Genomic DNA, 23,175 nt, shown 5'->3' with positions numbered 1-23,175 from the left:
ATTGACTTGCCCTGCAGAGAGCCAAAGTCTTGGGCTAGGTGGAGAGAATATTTGGAATATTTGGATGGTTCCTTTCATGGACTAAGTGCCTTCAGGGTGGAAAAGCAAGATCAAATGGTGTGTGTGCGTGTGCGCGCGCATGTGTGTACACACAAGCACGCGCGTGCATACATAGGTAGTATATATGTGTATATATAAAGTCCATATGTGGATCGTGCTTGGTGAGGGGAGCTAATATGCACTGTGGAGAAGAAAAATCCATGTGCTTTTGAATCATGAGAACCCAAAGGTCATATGGGCTAATACATAGAGAAATAGCTAATTGCAGTCCAAAGGTTTTGAACTTTTCTGGTCCTTCAGAGGGGCTTCAAGGGGTACTATAGGAACAGAGAGGGGGCTTGCGGGGAGGTATGGACCTCTCCTCCCAGCTCAACTAAGACAGCTTTGTTTTATGTGTGGAGCATTCAGAGAAACTTTTTTCTTGAGAAACAAAAAGAAAAGGTTGGGATTCTACTCTAAAGGAAGGAAGGTGGAAGAGAGGCATGGAAGCAGACAGACAGACACTGGTAAAAAGAAGAATATCTCCCAGGCATTATGAGCCCTGGGAGCTGCTGGTGTCTGTTTTGACAGTGTATGTGGCCAACTTGTTTTGCTTGTTGGGCCTCAGTTTTCTCACTGGAGAGAACGGTGGTATTGGAACCACACCTTCCTCAGTGCCAGGCAATGCTCTTGGGAAGATTAAGGGAGATCATGTGTGCGAATGTGCTTCTCACTTGAGAAGTGCTATATCAGTATAGGCAGTGCTTTTTTATGTTTTCTCTCGTCTTTCCTCACAAGGAATTCTCCTGTTCTCTGGGGGTATCTGAGAGGTTGGGCTATGGAACGTCGGTGTCTGGCAGCCACATACCGTCATTCAGGCTGGGCATGGAGTGGGGGTGCTCAGCCAAAGAGGGCAGGTGGGAGCATGAGCTCTGGTTCATGCTCTGTAAGCCACAACACCTGGTTCAGGAACAAGTTGGGGGTGGGGGCCCTCTCTCATTTGCAATGAAGCGTGTTGGGGCTAGCAGAGGCCCTGGCAATGACAGGCGTTCTTTTCCTACGGAGGTGGAGTAAAGAGATCCAAGTATGAATTTCCAGCTCTGCTCTTCGCTGCTTGCCAGTCTTAGAACATTCTGTGGGCTGTTCTGGGAGAAGGAGGAAAAGCTCGTTGTGCAGACATCTGTCAGCACCTTCAGAGAGTGGGTGGATGGATTGCTCTGTGTCTCCTTTCACCTCCTCCACGGGAAACTTAGGGGGATCGAGCTGAACAGCCCAGGATGAGGTATCATTTTCCCTGTCCAATGGGGGGAAAGATAGAAAGATTGACAGCATTCTATGGTCATGGCTGTGGGAAAAAACCATTCTCCTGTGTTGCCAGTAGGAGTGTAGAATGGCGCCGCCGCCCCAGTAGGACAGAATTTGGCTCTGTCGAATGAAATGTACCCTTTGACCCACAGTCTCACTTCTAAGACCTGACCAGAGATGCACCTCCACAAATATAAAACACACACACAGGATTATTTGTTGTGGCAATATTTGTAAGAGCTAAAGATTGGAAAGAAGTCACATGTCAATTCATAGATGAATTCAATCCATAGACTTAACCATGGTTAAGTCATGGTGGACCAGTGAAATAGAGTATTTTGTAACCATTAAAAAAAAAAAAAAGCATGAGGGAGATCTCTAAGAACTGATATGGAGGGATTTCTAGTATTTATTGTGAAGTAAAGAAGCAATATGTTGCAGTATTATATACTACTTACATTTTCTGTAAAAAAAAAATAGAGGGAAATAAAAATTCTCATATATATATATTTGCTTATTGTGGGAGAAGAAAACACAGGGCAAACCAGAAGTTGATGAAAATGGTTAAATGTAAGGTGGGAAAGGGAAAGGAGAAGAGTAGGACTTGTCTGGATGTAATTTTTTATCTAGTTTTGACTTTTGGACAATGTAACTGCTTTATATTTTTAAAACTGCAAAATTTTTAAGAAAGGAGTTCTTGAAAAAAAAGTCAGTCCCGGGAGCACCTGCGTGGCTCAGTGGGTTAAAGCCTCTGCCTTTGGCTCAGGTCATGACTCCGGGGTCCTGGAATCGAGCCCCACATTGGGCTCTCTGCTCGAGAGCCTGCTTCCTCCTCTCTCTGCCTGCCTCTCTGCCTACTGCCTCTGTGATCTTTGTCTGTCAAATAAATAAATAAGGTATTAAAAAAAATCAGTCCCTAAAATTAAACAGAAATAGAAACAAGCTATGTATCAAATTGATCATCACAAAGAGAGTAACTTTTGAAAATGTGCTCTGGTCATATATTTTTAACAGCTTTATTGAGTTATTTACCATAAAGCTCACCCATTTTTAAATAATACAGTTCAGTGGTTTCTAGTATGTGTACAATATACTAGAATTGTGCACATCACCATAATCCAATTTCAGAAATTTTTCATCATCCGCAAAAGAAACTTTGTACCCACTTTGTACCCACAAGGAGTAGTTACTCATGAGACTCTCTAAACCTCAGCCCCCCACCCTAGGCAACCACTCATGTTCTTTCTGTCTTCTGACCACTCATATTTATCAGGATATTTTCTTTCTTCTTAATTTTTTTTTTAATTTTTTTGAAGATTTTATTTATTTATTTGACAGAGAGAGATCACAAGTAAGCAGAGAGGCAGGCAGAGAGAGGAGGAAGCAGGCTCCTGGCTGAGCAGAGAGCCTGATGCGGGGCTCAATCCCAGGACCCCGGGATCATGACCTGAGCCAAAGGCAGAGGCATCAACCCACTGAGCCACCCAGGCGCCCCTAGCAGGATATTTTCTGAGGACTAACCCCTTGCCCCCAAAACAAAAACAAAAGCCCTGCAAAGAAATCTTAAATTTTATGTAGGAGGTTTATTGTTAGTGGTGATATTGCTATTAACATTTCAAAACTATGTTATGTATATTGTAGAATAAGGCAGATATAGAAGTACATTATTAATGTGATTCAGAACCATGATTTTTCACTAAGCAAAGTGAAATACAAATATAAAATAAATGAAGATAAAGCAAATGTTGAATCTTAAATATGAATTGGAAGTAACTGTGTGGACTCATGAAAAAAAAAAAATGTATTCTCCCTCTACCCCCTGAAAGGTTTAGGAGCTCTTTATAGCACTCCTGTACCAATGAGCACACCTGGAACTTAGTTCTTGGTCTCTAAATGCCATTCCCTACAAAAAGCAAACAGAACTCCTTGGAGAAATGTTTGATTCCAGAACTGGGTCAGGGGAAGTATAAAGTGATGCATGAGCATCTTTTATGCCAGAAAGCAAGGGTATGCTCAGTGGAGGTCACCTATAAAGGACATTTGTCCCTGGCAAAATTGGGGATAATCTGAACATCCCAAAGAATAGTGATGATAATGGATTATAACACATTAAATTAAAAATTACAAAAACAATCCCAGAAAGATGTTAGATAAAAATAATAATAATGATGATAATAATTTAAAGGGAGCATGGGGAAGCCTCTTCTTTATGGAAGAATGCTAACAAATACAAAAGGAATGACAGGATTAGAAATTCATCATTTTGTAACCCCAGGAAATTAATTGATTTAGGCTAAAATCATCACTGGAGGTTAAAAGCACTGGGTGAAACATGTTGAGCACAATGACTTACGCATAGATCACTTGTTATTTTCAAAAACATTTTATAGGGCGCCTGGGTGGCTCAGTGGGTTGGGCCACTGCCTTCAGCTCAGGTCATGATCTCAGGGTCCTGGGATCGAGTCCCACATCGGGCTCTCTGCTCAGCAGGGAGCCTGCTTCCTCACCTCTCTCTCTGCCTGCCTCTCTGCCTACTTGTAATCTCTCTCTGTCAAATAAATAAATAAAATCTTTAAAAAAAAAAAAAACATTTTATATTTAACACCTACTATTGCAAAGGGGAAAATAGATTTTACAGTGCAGAGATCTGGAGGTCACCCCCTTTATCCATGGATCAAACTTCATATCACCAGCACCAAGACAGGCTGACGTTACATGCCTCTGGATCCAGTGTAGTGTCCATAACATCACCAATGTACAATTCTTGCCCAAAATGTTTAACTTAAATCTAATCATGAGAAAACCTTGACAAATGCAGAGTGGGAGGCATTCCAAAAGGCAAGTGGCCTAGACTCCTCAGAAGAGGCAACATTATAAAAAAACCAAACAATAAAAAACGTTGGGGCCTCTTTTATATTCTAAAGACTAAGGAAACATAATAACCAAATGAATTATGTTGATTAGATCTTAGCCTCTGAAAAAATTCTATGAAATACCGGACAATTGGGAATGTTTGAATGTGGGCTGTATATGAGACGGTGTTTTGAACTATTGTTAATTTTCTTAGGTGTAACAATATTATGTGCTTATGTAGGAGAATATCCTTATTCTTAGGAGAAATGTGTTGAAGTATTTAGCAATGGCATTTTGTGATGCCTACAAAATACTCCCAAATCATTGAGTAATAATAAATGTGAGTAAAGAGAGAAAGCAAATATGGAAAGATGAGTGTAGTTTAATGAGCGTGAGTGAAGGGTGATTTGAGTTTTTTATTTTTACAATATTTCCATCGAGTTGAACATTTTCAACATCAGGTTGAACTCTAAACTTGCTCTGTCAAGGGGGCTGCCCATCTATGTCTCCCCGAGTTCAGGCTACACCAGGCCATCCCCCCCACCACCTGCACATTTCCTGCCTCCTTACCAAGCTGAATTATCATCTCCTCTCTCCTCTCAGGCGAAGACCCCCTTGTGGATGACCAAAATGAACGAGATATCAATTCAGTCGCTGGTGTTTTAAAACTGTATTTCCGAGGACTGGAAAACCCACTCTTTCCTAAGGAAAGGTTTCAAGATTTGATATCTACTATTAGTAAGTATTTCCTAGGTGGTATGGTAGAGGGATCAATTGTGTGACGTACCTTTATTGAAGTTATTCTATGGGCTCATTGCTGTGCTAGGCACATGGGAGGGATAGTATGAAAGGAGCAGTATGGCCCTCGTTCTCATAGAACTTAAAAACTAGTTGTAGAGATAATAAGATGGTTTATAATGGAAAATGGCATGGTACCATTGGGTATGGATGTAGCTCAGAAGAGGCAGAGGAAAGCTTGGTTTTGCAGATCACAGCTAAGAGAGTTATGTGAGCAGAGCCTTCCAAGAGGAGTGGACCGAGTATCCTGGGAAGACTTTGGGGACACACAGACTAAAGGGACCAGAGGAAGGTGTTCTAGCCAGTGAATGGTGCAAGAGGCTGGAAGGGTAAAATAGAGAAAGAGGGGAATGACCCTGCAAGGATTTTGGAACTTTTCGGGTAATAGGGAACCATAGAGGGTCTGGGAGTCAAGTCAGCAACATGACAGGCGAGTAAAATGGTGAAAATAAATTGACTGTGAGCTTCTTCTGATGTCAGAAGCCATTGGAGTTCTCTTGGATGAAGGCAGAAGCCCAGTCTAGGGGGCTGAAATCAAGTTACCTTGACTGTACAATGCCCAAATCCAAGACAATATTTTGGGAATTTTAAAAAATAAACTTTCAATATTACAATATGAGAATCTTAGTGTTTTAGAATAAACTGTGATTTACAGAAAATTGTCCCATGCCCAGCAATACCCGCAATGCTTCTCACAATGTCCTGAGAGGGATTTGCAGCCAGGAAACTGCTCCAGCGGGTTGGAGCTTCAAGCCTCTCGCCTGCCTTTATGAAAGACTTCCTCTGCCCCGCTTCCTCTGCCCCGCTCTCCTCCACACTGCTTCCTGCTCATCTTTCCAGATCCACTTCAAGCTCCACATCACCCTCAGAAATTCCAGGCCACAAAGGCCCAACCGTATCTGAGCTCTGTGTCATGTGCTCAGCTAGTGTTTCCAGAAGTCCCATTAGTCTAGTTTCGGCACATAGCCCTGAGGGGACAAGCCTGTTGGCCTTTGGTATAAGCTCATAACATTACATACCTTGGATCACATCTTGAATCACGCTGTGGGGAAAAAGAAAAATCCTTTCTCAGTTCCCTCCCAAACCCTGCAATTACATCCAGGAGAAAATTTCAGAGGTCAGTCTCCCTTCTAAACAGAGAGATGAGGCCTCAGTCTCAGAAACTACCTAGAATTTAGTAACATTGTTTTGCTTTCATTTTATCTATTTTTATGTTACCTCCTAATCAGAGCAAGTGATCCTGGTTTCTCCTTTACAGAATGAGGTAAAATTTCCTCTTTAAATAAATGTATTTAAGAAAGCGATGTATTGAAGTGGACTGATGACTAAAGCTGAGGACAGGGAGTGGCCTGTATAAAGGGCAGTGGAGTCAGTAAACATCCAAGGACCTTTAGCTCTGTGGGGAGGCTTGGGCAAGGCCCCTTGGTTTCAGGCTTTGAAGGTAGGCTAGAGTCTACTGGGTAGAGAGATCACCAGTGTGTGCAAAGGCCCAGGGGCAGGAAGGCCTTTTGTGAGAGGGAGATCATGGTGAAGGCAGCCTGGCACAGAGTTTGTCCGTGGGGGTGCTGTTGGCATTTAGGGTAACGCAGTGCCATATTGTGTGTCCCATACATTCAGGACACTTGGCACGCTGACCCCTGGATCCCAGATGCCAATTGTTCCCTCTAGGTCATTGTGACTACCCCCAAAGAATGCCCCATGAATTTTTAAGTGCCCAGAGATGCACTGCCACCTCATTTGAGAATCATGACTCCGTATCATCTTCAGATAACTTGGGGAAGGGGCGGCAGCTAGGAGGTGAGGTAGGCTATCTTGGCATAAGCCCTGCTGTGAAAGGCCTGGGATATGGAGAAGAAACAGGAGAAGCTGTGTTTTAGAAGGAACATGCTGACAGAATGTGGAGGCTGGAGAGAGAGTCTATGTGAGAAAAACATGTTTTCTAAGAGAGAAACTGGCATAGGCTTGGGCATCAGCCCTGCAGGCACACATCAGAACTCTGGCAGCTCAGTGTTCGCACCAGCTTTCCCTCTCTACGAGGCAAAGCCCACAAAGCCCATCTCCTTACCAAGCCCAGCTTGCTTCTCCTGCCCATAGCCCAAATGACAAAAATACTAGCGTCTCTCTGTCTAGGATGGGCCTGGAAACCAGGCTCAGAGATAAGCTCCTTGGCCAGTATAGAGCTGTAGAGTTGGCTGTTTACTCAACACTTATTTCCAGCCTACTCTGTGCCAGGCCTGTGGCGTGGCTGGTGTTCATAAAGAGGTTCAGGGAACATGGCCCATGCCTGTGTTAGTCAGGACTCATAGATATCAGGTGACAGAAACCTAGTATATACTGGCTTCATCCATAAAAGGGAATGAATTGACTCATACAGTTGCTGTGAGTGGCCAGACGAGGGTTTTGAATCAATCCCTAGAACCAAGAGAACTGTCTTGGCCAGAACCATGTGGACTGCTCTAGGAGATGTTGGCTGCCTGGCTCCCTGAGGATGAAAGACCCCCTAAAAAGCCCCTTTGTGTTACAGAACTGGAGAACCCAGCTGAGAGGGTGCACCAGATCCAGCAAATCCTCATCACCCTTCCCCGAGTGGTTATCGTGGTCATGAGATACCTCTTTGCTTTCCTCAACCAGTGAGTTGCCTGGCCATTTGGGGGTGGGGGGTGGCCCCTCTTTGCCTCAGCTCTGGCCTCCTTTGGGAGGGGATGTCCTGAGGCTTTTGCAGGTGCAGCTGTTCCTAAAACAGAACATGGAACCCTCCTGGAGTTGAGTAGAGCCCTCGAAAGAAAGAACCCACAGGGGGAAAGATTTCCCTTTCCCAGGTGACTTGTGAGTACCTCCTTTCTTGTAGCCTCTCGCAGTATAGTGACGAAAACATGATGGATCCCTACAACCTGGCCATCTGCTTCGGGCCCACCCTCATGCACATCCCTGATGGGCAGGACCCTGTGTCCTGCCAGGCACACGTCAACGAAGTCATCAAAACCATCATCATCCATCATGAAGCCATCTTCCCCAGCCCCCGGGAGCTAGAGGGACCTGTGTATGAAAAATGCATGGCTGGAGGGGAAGAATATTGGTAAGATTCGATTCTTCTTAATATTGTTATTATCATCACCGCTATCGTTGTTGTTGCTGTTGAACAGGAACAGTAAGAAACCCCTTGATTTTCTTACTGCTTTATAGTGTGTATTTCCATATGCATTTTCTCATTTGAGCTTTGCCACAGCCTTATATGAGAGATAGTTGCATCAGCCCAAACTCTCTTGGTTTATAAGGGACAGAAATACAAATCAAATTGGTTAAGCTAAATGGGAAGTTAATAGTTTACTTGACTTAACTAAAAAGTTGAGGATCGTGGCTTCAGGTATAGCTGGATCCAGGAGTTCAACTATTATCATCAGGACTTGGTCCTGCACTCTCCAACCCTTGGGTCTGTTTTCTTCTGCATTGGCTTCATTCTCAGGTAGTCTCTCCCTTGGTGGCTTCAGGAAGGCATCTAGTAACTCCAGATTTAGAGCACATTTCTCTCAGTAACCCCAGCAGAAAAAGGGCTTCTTCTTCCCCAGTGCCCCAACACAAATCCAAGAATTATATCCCCGAGGCTCGAGTTTGATGAACAAATCACATTGGTTAGGAGATGTCAAGCTGTCATGGACCGGGTGAGTCACAAACCCATCTCAGGCAGCAGGGGAGTGGATAATAATCCCCACTACAACCTCTTAAGAAAGGAGTTCTTTCTTCCAGACACAGTGAGTTCACGTTTTTTGAGAGCTCCACACTAGGTCAGCAGTTGGTAGTTGGGCACCTCTGGGTACCTGTGCTACATGGGGTCTTGGGAGAAAAATGTCAGAACCTAATCAAAATCAGGACTGACTACTTTCCCCAGACTAAGACCTTAAAATGTGGTAAGATAGGAAATGTTTTTAAATGTGGATTCAGAGCACCAGAGACAAGCCAAGGGTTCCTATTCGTTCTTTATTCCTAATCCAGGACAACACACAGCTGTGCATTTAGGTATTCCCCATACTGCTTTCAGCTAGGTTCCTGTAGAGGGGTTGTCTTTTGATTATCACAGTGTTCCTGGACTCTTAAATCGCTTCAAAGAAGGGAGACATTCCAGCCCCTTTGTTCCCCACATTGTCCCCCATAGAGATGTCGAGCTCTGCTGTATTATTTGAGGCACCAGGAGCACATCTGTCCTTGTTCTGTCACAGAGCCATTAAACAGCCAGCAAGCATACTTTCTGGACAAAGAGAAGCTTTTCACACAGTGTTTGCAACCATTACCCATTCTCTTTTCTTCCTCCAGTATGATCATTAAATGTTCTGGGAAGGGTCCTCAAGATATGTTGTACTTATCAAAGAACAATATCCAATAACCACACTTTTCTTAATGCCGTTAGTGTCCCAGGAGAAAGGAAAACTATTAATTACATTGGAGGTGTTTTCAAAGCCAAAAAGGGGGATTTGGCTGAGGATCACACTGTAGTGGACAACATTCATTCATTTGACGAATGGACAGATGGTTGCCGAGTGTCTGTCCTAGTCCTGGCTCTGGGCAGAGGGTCAGGGATGTAACCTGAAAGGGGATTAATCCCTGATGCAGGGAGCTCTGGGGGAGGAGGAAACAGTTCCAGAAGACGGTCTCCCTGAACCAATGTAGCGAGGTCGGGAAGGGCTTTCTGGAGGAAATAATGATTTAACAGAGGCCTGCTTGATGAACTGGAGTCAGCCAGTCGAGGAGTGGGCAAAGAATGTTCTAGACTTGAAGCATTCAGTAAAATGGAAAGTGGTTCTGTGTGACCAGAGTGTTGCAGATGCCCAGGAAACGGTAAGGGAGGAGGCTGCACAGGCCAGCAGGTTTTGAAAGGTCTCAAGCCATCGTGTAGCATCTGGACCTTATCCAGGAGGCAGTAGAGAATTTTTCATAATGAAATTCATTATTTTCTCAACTGCCATTGCAAATGTCACTTCCTCCAAGAAGCCTTCCCCGACCACCCTACGTGGGTCCCCTCTGCTGTTGTCTCTGCTCATTTGCTCCTCCATAGCACATTTCAACTTGCAGCAGATTATTTCCTGGCCCCTGAAGGCAGAGTCTGTTGACTTACCCATTGGTGTGTCCCTCCTACCGAGCATATAACGGGACTCCATCCTGGCTCAGTTAGAAAACTGACTATAGGAACAAACCCTGACCTTGAGAAGCTTATCATTTAGAGAGGGGGTCGTGGCTGGTGAAATTATCCCAGTGTATGAATTACAAATCTGATAGGCCTGGACTCACTCTGCCTCCTCCTGTGCCCATTATGGCTGCCAGCCTGCTGGTGCCATGTGGACTAGCCTGGGCTTTTCCACACAGCACCCTGAGGCAGCCCTGAGAGCCCTGCTCTTTGGGAGCTTTGCTCCTCCTTGTTGGGTATGTCGCGTCCTCTGTAAGACATGGAAGCAGGTTAGGTAAATGACCTACCGCACTTCCAGAGTTCCTTCATGTTTTGGCCTGTGGTCCTTCTGAGGATAAATGCCAGGGTTTTACACTGATCTCTGGATCTTATGGAACACCTAGGAATTGGCAGCCTGGCAAATTCCAGGGCTAGGGGAAGCTAGGGAAGGTGATTCAGGATAGCTGCCCATTGCAGGGGCTGGCAGCAGTTTTCTATTAGAAGGGCCTATGGGTGGTCCAATGCGTAAGGCAGGCCTGAGCTGGGTCAAGTGCAGAGGTGGGCGGGGCTGGCAATTAAGCTGAGGACAGCGTGAGGGTGCAGAGCCCAACGTGTCCCCTTCCCACGTTTTCTTGCAGTGACAGTCCACACAGCGAGCCAGGGACTATCGATGAAGTCGACCATGACAATGGCACAGAGCCTCACACCAGTGATGAAGGTGAGTGAGGGAGAACCTGGGGCCAGTGAGCTTACCTGGAGCCTCTCACACTGACTCGTGTCTGCCCAACCTCTGTGTTGGCCACATAACCCCCTCCAGCTTTGCAAGTCAGCACATTGCCCTCCAGAATAGAGGGGGGACCCAGAAAGATCTTGGAGACATGTGTGCTCCCGTTTACCACACTCCTACCCATCTGTCTCCTCCCTTTCTGTGTCCTGCCTGGCCCAAGTGCAAATCCTAAGTGACAAGAGTTTGCTAAGTAGGAAGCATACTTCGGCCCCTGTTCCTTCCCCACCAGGGATCTGTTCTGCACCCAGCCTGTGCTAGGACTTGGAGCACTTTGATGAAAGACACATGAGTTGTGGAGGAGCTCCCAGTCTTGTTACCTGACACATTAGGAGTGGCTCCCCATGATCCACAGAAATAATGCCCAACAAAGCTGTGTCCCCAGGGCATGGGTGCCCCAAAGATGAAACCAGGCAGGGATGACCCAGAGATGTGCTGGTGGGAGAGAGGGAAAGCAGGCCTGGGCTTTGAGGGACTCATTGGACCCTTCCATCCCTTCTAGACAAGGAGACTAGAGTTGGGTTCATGTCTAAGGAATGTGGACCACATAGACAAGCAATCTGGATAATATGAGCAACGAAACCATTAGAGAGAATAGGCATGGTACCCAGGGTCCAGGGTATTTTAAGGACCTGTAAAAATGTTTTAATTTCTTTTAAAATAATGAGGAGAAAAGGAATATGATCCAGCCTGCGTTATATTCATCTTTATATCAACTCAGTTGTGGTATATAATTTTTTAAACTTTTTTTTTTTTAATGGAGGAAGGGACCTATTAGAGTTATAACACCATCCTGTATAGACCAAGCATAGTCCTCCTTTCTCTCTGTGATAATTTTACTTTGAAAAAAAATCATTATGTAGAGGTTTTCTTATAAGCTCTGTGTTTCCCTCTGGGACAGTCCCAGGCCCTTTTGGCCACAATTTTTGTTAGGAGAGCTGGTATATTGTACCCAGGTGTGGTTTCTGGGTGCCAGTGGAAAGAGCTGGTTCTAAGACTGATAGGTGGATTTGCACTTGCTAATGACAGATACTCCAGCCCAAACTGATTTAAGCATTAAAGGCCTCAGATATCATAGACCTGAAAAATCCTAGATTAGGCATAGCTTCAGGAATGGATGGATCCAGCTTAGTTGATTTTGTTAGGAATTTGTCTCCACTTTCTGTCTCCATCTTCCCTCTGTGTTGGCTTCATCCTCAGATAGGATATCCCTATGTGGTGGCCTTTGGCAGTTCTAGGCTTTCATTGTCCTTTTGTCCAAAGTCCCAATGGAGAAGAACTTTCTTCTCATCATGGTTCTAAGAAAGCTCCTGGGGTAGAGTCTCTGGACTGCCTTGACTCACACACCCTACCAAGAACCAAGCACTGTGGCCCAAGAGGGAGCCCATGGGTCAGGCCTGAGTCACAAGTGTGGAAGAGCAAGTCTAGGGATAATGTCCAGTTCTGCCAGAATCCTCAGAGGCTCTAGTCATCCAGGGCTGAGGAAAATGTCCTTGGAGATGTGAAGGCTACTAACTTCTGCTTGTTTGTAGCGATTTGGTTTTCTCTTTCCTTCTTTTTGGTCTCTTGCCCTACCACCTCCAGCTCTTCTGCTTCTTCCTTCTTGACCTGTCTGTTGCTTGCTTTATTTCCGTGTGTGTGCACACAGCTCCCTCTTGCTCTAGATATTGTTCTGTCTTCCCTCTCCCACTGGGGGGAAGTAGCTCTTGTCCCACTAGATAGATGGATTTTTCAGCATGAAGATCTGTTAGGACAGCTGCTGCTGGAGGCGGATGTGTGTGTGTCTGCAGGAGGGTGGGTCCGGTGCCCTCTGAGGATCCTCACAGCCCGTCTTGCAGGAGGCTTAGGTCACTGTGCATATTCCCACACATGCTGAGTTTCCCCACAGCTCCTCTGCCTGGGCGATGGAAAGCTGCTATGGGGGCCAGGCCTGAGGAGGAGGGACGGAGAGAGAAGGTCTTGCTGGGTACATGAGGAAGCATCCGCAGGACACACCCAGCAGGCTTCACCCATCAAGAAAAACCCCTCATAAAATGCTACCTCCCTCTTCCTAGAGTAGAGGCATACTATATCCCTGCAACAGGGCAAGTCAGAGCTTCTTGTCTGCTTCCCCAGAAGGTCCCTTCTCGATTGTTCTTTGTCACGTTGCTGGTTTCTGAGTAGGACAAAGGCAGAAAGATCATCCTGGAAAGGGCAACGGCGAGCTTCAGAAGGGCCAGTTTCATGGTCCCTAAAGTTTCTCTCTATTTCCTGTGTGCTGGTGGTGGCTGCTGAATCAGGAGCATTCTTCGGAGGAAAATTAATTGCATTTCCTAGATGCTTACCTACACACCTGCCCCAATTAAAACAGTCACAGAAATTCTGAGTTGCAGGAACAGTTGAGGGACACTAGACTCTGAGAAAGGAGACCTGGCTTTGAAGGACAGGGAGAGACCTTCATGGCCCTGGGGTCTTTGGGAAGCCATGTAACTTCAGACCTCAGTTTCCTTTTCTATAAAATGAGAATGACAGCACCAAGAAAATTGTGGCCTAGGTTAAAATGATGTGACCTATATGAAGAAACTTAGCACAGTGTCTGGTACAACTAGGTGGGTAGGAAACATTATTCTGTGTCCAGGAGAAACCCCTCTTAATTTTTTTTAAAATGTATTTCTTTAAAGGGTTTATTTATTTGACAGACAGATCACAAGTAGGCAGAGAGGCAGGCAGAGAGTGAGAAGGAAACAGGCTCCCCACTGAGCAGGGAGCCCAATGCTTGCCTTGATCCCAGGACCCTGAGATCATGACCTGAGCTGAAGGCAGACCTGTGAACCACCAGGTCTACAAACTTCACAGCACTCACCATAGCACATACCTTCCCCAATGTCCATAACCCAACCATCCTCTCCCTACCCCGCCCCCGGCAACCCTCAGTTTTTGTGAGATTAAGAGTCTCTTATAGTTTGTCTTCCTCCCAATTCTATCTTGTTTCATTTTTTTCTTCCCTGCCCCTAAACCCCCCACATTGCCTCTCAAACTCCTCATATCAGAGAGATCATATGATAATTGTCTTTCTCTGATTGACTTATTTCACTTAGCATGATACCCTCTAGCTCCATCCACATTGTTGCAAATGGTAAGATTTCATTTCTTTTGATGGCTGCATAGTATTCCATTGTGTTTATATACCACATCTTCTTTATCCATTCATCTGTTGATGGGCATCTAGGGTCTTTCCACAGTCTGGCTCTTGTAGACATTGCTGCTATAAACATTCAGGTGCACATGCCCCTTCGGATCACTACATTTTTATCTTTAGGATAAATACTGAGTAGTGCAATTGCTGGGTCGTAGGGTAGCTCTATTTTCAACTTTTTGAGGAACCTCCATGCTGTTTCCCAGAGTGGCTGCACCAGCTTGCATTCCCACCAACAGTGTAGGAGGGTTCCCCTTTCTCCACATCCTTGCCAGCATCTGTCGTTTCCTGACTTGTTAATTTTAGCCATTCTGACTGCTGTGAGGTGGTATCTCATTGTGGTTTTGATTTCTATTTCCCTGATGCCGAGTGATGTCGAGCACTTTTTCATGTGTTTCTTGGCCATCTGGATATCTTCTTTGCAGAAACGTCTATTCATGTCCTCTGCCCATTTCTTGATTGGATTATTTGTTCATTGGGTGTGAAGTTTGGTAAGTTCTTCGTAGATTTTGGATACTAGCCCTTTATCTGATATGTCATTTGCGAATATCTCCTCCCATTCTGTCAGTTGTCTTTTGGTTTTCTTGACCGTTTCCTTTGCTTGCATGTCTTTGTTTTTCTTGAAAACAGCCCTATGAATGGAGCCCAGGAGACTTCGAAGGTCAAATCAGCCAGAAAGCCATGACCCCATGTGTTTGTAATAAATGGTCCTCCCAGTGAGTGACCAGCCAAACTGGAGGAAAAACTTAGTCCTTTGGCCTTTCCTTTCTCAACATATTCTGTACCTAAGTGATACCTGCTGCCCTGCCTGGAGTCTGTTAGCACATCATGAGTATATGTCTGAAAAATCCGCTTGTGGTTGCTCTTTGGTCTCCAAGATTTATAAAGAAACCATGGTTAGTCTAAGAGCCCTTGATTGTCAGAACTAAGCCAAGTGAAAACATTGAGGCGGCCTGTCAATAACAGCTTTATTAATTGGATGCTAAATGAGGACCTAGGCTGCCGGATAAAGAAACTACTAAAATCAGTTACAAACATGATCATATAGTTACAGTATGTCAGTTTCCAATTACAATTGCACCACCATTCTCTCACTCCCCAAATTCTTCCAACAGCCTTCCACTCCATGTCCATCATCTACATCTGGAAAATCATTATGCCATTAACCTTAGGAGATCATTGTGGGCAACATTTGTTTCTGTTGGAATGTGTGCCTCTGAGAAGAAGTCCATGGTTTTCATCAGATTGTTCTAGGCATCTACTAGAAATCAGGGTCAGAATTCTATTGGCCTGCAGTTCATGATATTTCCTTTAAGAAAAAAATGTCAAGCACACAGAAAAGTGGATGGAAATTGTACCGTCATGCCCATAAACCCATCACCGAGTTTCTACATTTGTTAACATTTTGTTGTATTTATTTTATTGTGTATCTGTCCATTCATCAATCCATATTATTCTAATACATTTTTAAAAGATGTTATTTATTCATTTGACACATACACATAGAGAGCGCACAAGCATGGGCTGTCCCTGTCCTCTCTCCCTGTCCCCTGGTCAGACTCCTTGCTCAGCAGAGAGTCTGTGTCTCCCTCTCCCCCTGTGCTCTCTCTCTATCATTCTTTCTCCAGTCAATAAGTAAAATCGTAATAAATAAATAAAAGTAAAAAAACTAAATAGCCAAATTTTAAAATGGGCAAAGGATCTGAAGAGACATTTCTCCAAGGAAAGATATACAAATGACAAGCACATGAAAAGATGCTCGGCGTCATTAGTCATGAGAGAAATTCAAATTAAAACCTCAGTGAGATACAATTTCACATCCGCTAGGATGGCTAGCATCAAAAAGTCAGATAACAACAACTGTTGAGAAGGATCACACACTGCTGGTGGTAATATGAAATGGAACACTTTGTTTTTGTTCTTTTGTTAAGATTTTAAATATTCTTTATTTGAGAGAGAGACAGAGATAGTGAGAGTGAGAGTGAGAGTGAGCAAAAGTGGGGAGCAGAGGGAGAAGCAGACTCCCCACTGAGCAAGGAGCCTGATGCAGGACTTGGTTCCTGGACCCTGGGATCATGACCTGTGCCAAAGGCGGACACTTAACTGACTGAGCCACCCAGGCACCCCTGCTTTTTTATTATTGAGTTGTAAGCACTCTTTATGTATTCTAGATATAAGTTTCTTATCAGATATATGATTTGCCCAAACATGTTCTGTGTGCTTTTTCACTTTCTTATTGGTGTCCTTTGAAGCACAAAACTTTTCTAATTTTGATGACATCCAATTCATCTATTTTTTTCTTTTTATTGTTTGTTTTTGGTGTTGTCTGAGAATCCTTCACCAAATCCAAAATCATGAAGGTTTACCTATGTTTTCTTCCCCGAGTTTTAAGTTTTAGGTCTTATGTCTGGTAATCCATTTTGAGTTAATTATTGTATATGTTGTAAGTAAGGGTCCAGCTCCATTCCTTCTTTGTGGCTATCCAGTCGTCCCATCATCATTGAAAGGATTATTCTTTCTTGCATTGAACGATCTTGGCTCCCATATAAGAAGTCAGTTGACCATAGATGTAGCGGGTTATTTTTGGACTTTCAGTTTTATTCCACTAAACTATATTTCTGACCCTGTGCCAGCACCACACTGTCTTGATTATTACTGTTTTGTAGTAAGTTTTGAAATCAGAAAGTGTGAGTCCTCTAATTTTAGTTCTTCTTTTTCAAGTTTTTATTATTATTATTATTATTTGCTATTACAGGTTCTTTGCAATTCCATATGAATTTTAGAGTAGCTTATCAATTTCCACAGAGAAGTCAGCTACATTCTAATAGGGACTGAACTGAATATGTAGATCAATTTAGGAGTATTACCATCTTAACAGTGTTAAGTTTTCTGATCCATGTGTGATATGTCATTTCAGTTCAGCCTCAGTTTCCTTATCTGTAAAATGAGGAGAGTGCTGCATGTATTGTTGTGAGAGTTAAATGTGATAGTGACAGTAGAACATTTAACATATAGGAAAAGCTTAATTAGTTCATGCAAGTAATATGGAGTGCCAGCTCATCCCAGACACTGTTCTAGAAGGGGGGAAATAGCAGATTATAAAACAAAAACCTCTGTCCTAATGGACTGCACATTTTAATAGAAAGATCAACAATAAACAAGTTTTCAAACTACAACTGCACACGCATGCAAACACAAACACACACACAAGTTCAGGTTGTGCTAAGTGCTATGAAGAAGAATAAAGCGAGAGAAAATGTTAGAGTGATTTGACAGTTAGTACTTTTATAGTTCAGGGTGTCAAGTCCTTTGGTCTTGCTGAGGCAAAGATGTTTGCATATAGACCTGAATGAAATTAGGAAATGGCACACAAGGGTCAATAAATATTTGTTGAATGTGAATGAATGCAAATATCTGGGAGAACAGTATCCCAGGAAGAGGCAATAATAAGTGCAAAGGTCCTGTGGCAGGAAGAGGCTTAGAATGTTTTTAAAACATCAAGAAGGCTCTATGAATATTTATGAATAGAGTGCTAGGGGGTAAAGTGTACTGATGTCTGCAAGTTACTTTAAAATTCATTAAAAAATAAGATGGATAGATGGATAGAAGTTTGGATGGATGGTTGGATGGATGGATGGATGGAATGATAGATATGTGACAAAGCTAATACAGTAAAATGTTAACAGTAGAATTTTGGTGCCAGGTATATGCATGTTCACTTTCAACTTTACTTTGTTTTTGAAAAATAGCAGAATACAGTGTCGGAGAAGAAATATTAAGAAGGCTAATGAGGCCATGAGGGAGGAACTGAGTGAGGGAGAGAGTGGTTGGGAGCAAAACTGCAGAGGGCTCCAGGCCCAGAGCACAGAGGGGCCTCAGCTGGTGTGAGAAGACATTGGGGGTTGGCTCCAAGCACTGTGGGAAGCCTTCAGAGGGATTTCAGCAAGGGAGTTTCATGATCTGATTATGATTTTAAAAGATCCCTTTTGCTGCCCTGGGGAGAACTACCCGAGCACAAATAAGAGGGGGAGGCCTGGTAGAGGGACAGCAGTGGTCTGGAAACAGGGCAGTGGCAGTGGAGGGGGTGAGATGGGTCCGATTCAGGGGACGCTTCACAGGACCTGCTAGTGGCTAAGACATGTGGTGCTCAAGAGCAAGGCTGTGGCCTGAGCAAACAGGCAGACGGTCTGTTTCCTAAGATGGCGAGGGTGAGAGAAATAAGTATGGGGAGGGGTGTGTGGGAGAGTGATAAGGGGGAGACTCATGTATTCTCTTTCAGGTACGATGAACCCAAGTAAGAGATTTCCTAATAAATGGTGGCTATGGTCTCCCTTTCTACCTCACACACTCACATAACGGCATCTGCAATCACATACGCCCTCTCTCTGCCTGCAGCTCCGTTCTGCTCCTCGCTTTTCTTTTCTTCCCCTTTCATTTCCCATTCCTCCTCTTCCCCCCCCACTCCCAACTCCAGACCACTCCCAGTGACTGCGGGAGGCTCTGGAGATGCGGAAGGTGGGACCTAGACACCCAGAGAGCCCCTCCAGGCTCCTCCCGGCAGGAGCAAAGCTCTGCTCCCATCAGCTCCTTCACCAGCGTGGGGAACTGGGCTAAAAGGACAGTGAAACCCAAGAGCACACAGCCCCCTGGGTGCAGCTTCCAGTCCTGCAAACCCTCCGGCCTTTTTGTCTCCATAGCTAGGTGGGCAGGCAGGTGACCAGCTGGCGCTAGCCTACCGCTGCTGTAAGATTCCCGGAGGTAGCAAAAAGGAGGACAGAGATCTCCCCATTTCCCTGAGAAGGTAACTCTGAGTCAAGATATGAGTTCATGGGGCCCATTTAGCTATGCTGTCATCTCACGTCAACTGTGTTAGAATAGCCTTTAAAGACATTTGTAGGGGCGCCTGGGTGGCTCAGTGGGTTAAGCCTCTGCCTTCGGCTCAGGTCATGATCTCAGGGTCCTGGGATTGAGCCCCACATCGGGCTCTCTGCTCGTCAGGGAGCCTGCTTCTCCCTCTCTCTCTGCCTGCTTCTCTGCCTACTCATGATCTCTCTCTCTCTCTGTCAAATAAATAAATAAAATCTTAAAAAAAAAAAAAAAGACATTTTTTAAAGCCAGCTGGGGAAGGCTGGCCTCACTGCCTGAGGCCTGGTCCCTGTAGAAGGCTGCCCCAGGCATGGAGGACTAGCCATAGCTCACAGGAGCCCTGGCATAGTCTTCCTGAGCCAGCTGCTTACAGCGGGGAGCCCTAACGTGCCTGTGGGTGTGGTGGGGATTAATAGGAGAGATGAACAAAGGAGGTTCCTCCTTCTGCTCTTTGATTTTCTGTGTTGCCCATAGCCCTTAGAAGTGCCTTAGCTCTGGTAACAACTCTCCTATAGAGCTTAACTATGTGCCAGGCACTGTCGCAAGCACTTCCTATACAGTAACTCATTTAATCCTAACGGCCCTCTAAGCTGTGTGCTATTATTAGTATTCCCATTTTACAGAAGAGGAAACTGAGGCTTAGGAAGGAAAAATAAGTTCTTCAGGGTCACATGGCTGAAAAATAGCAAAGCCAGGTGTTCTAGGCTTAGCTCCTTAATGGGTAAGTAGGTGGCTGGATGGGCAGATGCAAGATAATCCGAAAGGAACAGAGCATTCCAGAGTCAATGCACGGAAGGTAGCTGCAGCTAGAGAGATCAGGGGTCACTTGCATTATTCTTTTATTGTATTAGAGGTCAATGCATTTATTATTTTTATATAGGTAAATATATACATAATATATGTATTATTTTTATAGTGTCAAACATCTTTGTGCTTGCTTTGAAGTATAAATACATTAATACTCACAGCTGGTTTTCTATCAAGTATGGGCATCTCTTAGGGTACAGCCTTAACACAGATTAAATAAATCATAGGCATAGCTCCCCTGCTCCCCAAAAAGTCTCTTTTCAAACCTCACTAGCTATATGGCCTTGGGAAAACCACATAAACTCTTTGTGGCTTAGATTTCTTGTCTGGACCTACTCCATAGGGGAAAGCCACTAGTAATTATAATCATGAGAGCAACTACCAGCTGAACACCTCATGTATGTATGTACTATGCCAAGGACTTTCATACATGATGACTTTTAAAAATCTATTTAAGTCTAGTATATTTCTTTTTTAATTGAGATGAAATTGACACATAACATTGTATTAGTTTCAGGAAGACCATGTAACACGTATTGCAAAATGATCACCCCCGTGAGTGTAGTTAACAGCCATCCATACATCAAAGTGTGCATGTAGTCACCAGACATAGTTACAAATTTTCTTTTCTTGTGATGAAAACTGTTTCAGATGGGCTCTCCTAGCAACTTTCAATGCAATGCAGTATTATTAGCTTTAGTCATCACGCTCTACATTCCATTCCCAGGACTTACTTATTTTATAACTGGAAGTTTGTGCCTTTTGACCACCTTCACTTACTTATTTTATAACTGGAAGTTTATGCCTTTTGACTACCTTCACCCGTTTTGCCCACTCCTTACCCCCTGCCTCTAGCAACCACCAGTCTGTTCTCTGTATTTTGAGAGTTCAGTTTGTTTTTGATTTTAGATTCCACATATAAGCAAGATCATATGGTATTTGTCTTTCTTTCTCTGATGTATTTCACTTAGCATAATATCCTCAAGGTCCATCCATGTTGTTTCAAATACCGGACTTTCCTTCTTTGTTATGGCTGAATAATATTCCATTGTATCTATATACCACATTTTCTTCATCCATTTATCCATCTATCTTTTCAAGTTAGTGGTTTTGTTTCCTATGGAGAAATACCCAGCAATGAAATTATTGAACCATAGAGTAGTTCTTTTTTGAATTTTTTGAGGAACCACCACACTATTTTCTACAATGGCTGCACCAACTTGCATTCCCAACAGTGCACCAGGATTCCCTTTTCTGGACACCCTCACCAACTCTTGTTATTTCTTGTTGTTATTTTTTTTTTTTTTATAGTAGCCATTCTGACAGATGTGAGTTCTCTCTCCTGGTAATTGTGATTTGCATTTCCCTGATGCTGAGCGCCACCGAGCACCTTTTCGTGTGTATGTTGGCCATCTGTATGCCTTCCCACATGCATTATCTTTTAATCCTCCAAAATCAACTGAAGTGTTACAGAGATTGCGTGACCTGCCCCTGGTGATGGAGCTGGGCAGTAGGGGTGCCCCAGGGGCAAGAGCCACATCCTTATTGCTTAATCCAGTCAGGGCTTGTCACTAACCAGTGAAGAATAAAGGTATGATTGGTAAATGTGCGTGTGTAAAGAGATAGGTTAGAGCTGTGGCCCCAGTAAGAATTGTCTCTCCTCCAAAATTAAATCCATGGATGAATGTGTTACTCAGCTCAGGTTGCCAGAACAGAACTGGGCAGCCTAAACAACAGAAAATTATTTCCTCATAACTCTGGAGGCTAGAAGTCTAAGATCAAGGTGCTGTCGGGGCAGGTTTCTGGTGAAGCATCTCCTCCTGGCTTGTAGAAGGCTGCCGTCTCACTGTGTCCTCCACGACATTTGCTCTGTGTACGTTCACAGAGAGAAAGAGATCTCTGGTGTGTCTTCCTCTTCCTAGAGGGACACCAGTCCTGTCAGATTAGGCCCTACTCTAATTACTCACTTTAACCTCAGTTACTTCCTAAACACCTGTCTCCAAAAACCATCACACTGGGAGTTGGGACTTCAGCATATGAATTGGCTGGGGGAGAGCTGGAGGTGGGGGCCACAATTCCGTCCCTAACAGTGCGCTTTGAAGAGTTACCGTGAGCCCTTGAAAACTGTGTACAGCAACTTTGCACCGATGGGGAGTTCACCTACACCCAAAAGATAAGAACCACTAAAAGTATTGCAAGTGGATGAAGAGAGAAAGGGTTCATGGACAAAGAGAAATGGAACTTGTATTGAGGGGTAGAAGAAAGAGAGATTTCGTAAGATATATTTTAATTAGTGTTAGAAAGTAGAAAACAAGAGGGGTAGTGGAAAATAAGTATATGGTGGGCCAGAAGTCAGATGGCCTGCCTGAGGCCACAGCATGGGGAGCAGATCTGAGCTAGAACCTGGTATTCTGAGCCTGAGCCCACCCTGTTTCCACCGGCTTGCTGTCTGTGCTGCCTCACAGAAGCCAAAGCCATCTGAGCAAGGCTCCTGGCTGCCATCCTGCTCACTTCATGGATGCTCTTTTCCTTTGCTCTTCTTCTAGAAGTGGAGCAGATCGAGGCCATCGCCAAGTTTGACTACGTGGGGCGGTCCCCGCGTGAACTATCCTTCAAGAAGGGGGCCTCGCTGCTATTGTACCACCGCGCCTCGGAGGACTGGTGGGAGGGTCGTCACAATGGCGTGGATGGACTCATCCCACACCAGTACATAGTCGTGCAGGACATGTGAGTGGGAATGAAGACCTCCTGTGGAGAATGCTGTAATTGATTAGTGATGTCTTGAATGGGCACAAGAATAGGAGTGCTGGGCTGTATGCAAACCATTTGCTCTTGCTGGTATGATACATTTGTCTTTTGTAAGAATGGATTCTTTCTAACTTCGCCTTAAATGGTGATCCACTTAATAAATAAGCAAATTGCTCATCCTTTAGAGCACACAGAGACAGCGCTTGGTACCATTGGCTCACCATCCTGACCCCATGACAGCCTCCAGCGTGTTCATCACCTGCCCTGGTTCTCAGGTGCCACGGGGTCTTACCATATTCCTCTGTCCTCTTGGGCCTTCCTTATACTCAGCGGCCAACCCACTGCCCCCTTCACTGCCCATCATTCTCTGTCCCCCAGGGGACTCACTCAGAGGATGCACAGAAACAATCATCCCCTCATTTCCAGTTAGTGGGGTACTATTATTTTTTTATACTGGTTTTTTGTTGTTGCTTGTTTTTTGTTTTTTAAGAAAGAAAGGCCTGCATCCCAAATACCTAACCTTACCCGAAGATGCAGAAAGTCCACACCTTCTCTTTGGAAGCCATCAAAGTTTCCTACAACCCACACTCCTTCTGAGTCAGGCCCAGGTGGAACTGATTTGTCAGGGCAGCAGCCACTATGCTG

At 44.4% G+C, this 23,175-nt stretch overlaps 1 protein-coding gene across 6 annotated transcripts in view; it reads left to right on the top strand.

Annotated features, from left to right (window-relative positions):
- SRGAP3 (SLIT-ROBO Rho GTPase activating protein 3) overlaps positions 1 to 23,175 on the top strand; it is a 251,163-nt gene that overhangs the window by 216,816 nt on the left and 11,172 nt on the right. For all 6 annotated transcript variants that reach the window (XM_059390216.1, XM_059390215.1, XM_059390214.1 and 3 more), the window contains 5 exons: positions 4,801 to 4,935; positions 7,520 to 7,625; positions 7,844 to 8,071; positions 10,789 to 10,868; positions 22,329 to 22,509. In XM_059390216.1, coding sequence (XP_059246199.1) covers positions 4,801 to 4,935; positions 7,520 to 7,625; positions 7,844 to 8,071; positions 10,789 to 10,868; positions 22,329 to 22,509 — 730 coding nt within the window. The remainder of the gene's footprint in view (positions 1 to 4,800; positions 4,936 to 7,519; positions 7,626 to 7,843; positions 8,072 to 10,788; positions 10,869 to 22,328; positions 22,510 to 23,175) is intronic.

This window comes from Mustela nigripes, chromosome 2 (assembly GCF_022355385.1).
Source record: "Mustela nigripes isolate SB6536 chromosome 2, MUSNIG.SB6536, whole genome shotgun sequence".
Taxonomy (NCBI): Eukaryota; Metazoa; Chordata; class Mammalia; order Carnivora; family Mustelidae; genus Mustela; species Mustela nigripes.
Note: the sequence above shows the minus strand (reverse complement) of the source record. Positions and strands in the feature narration are given on the sequence as shown.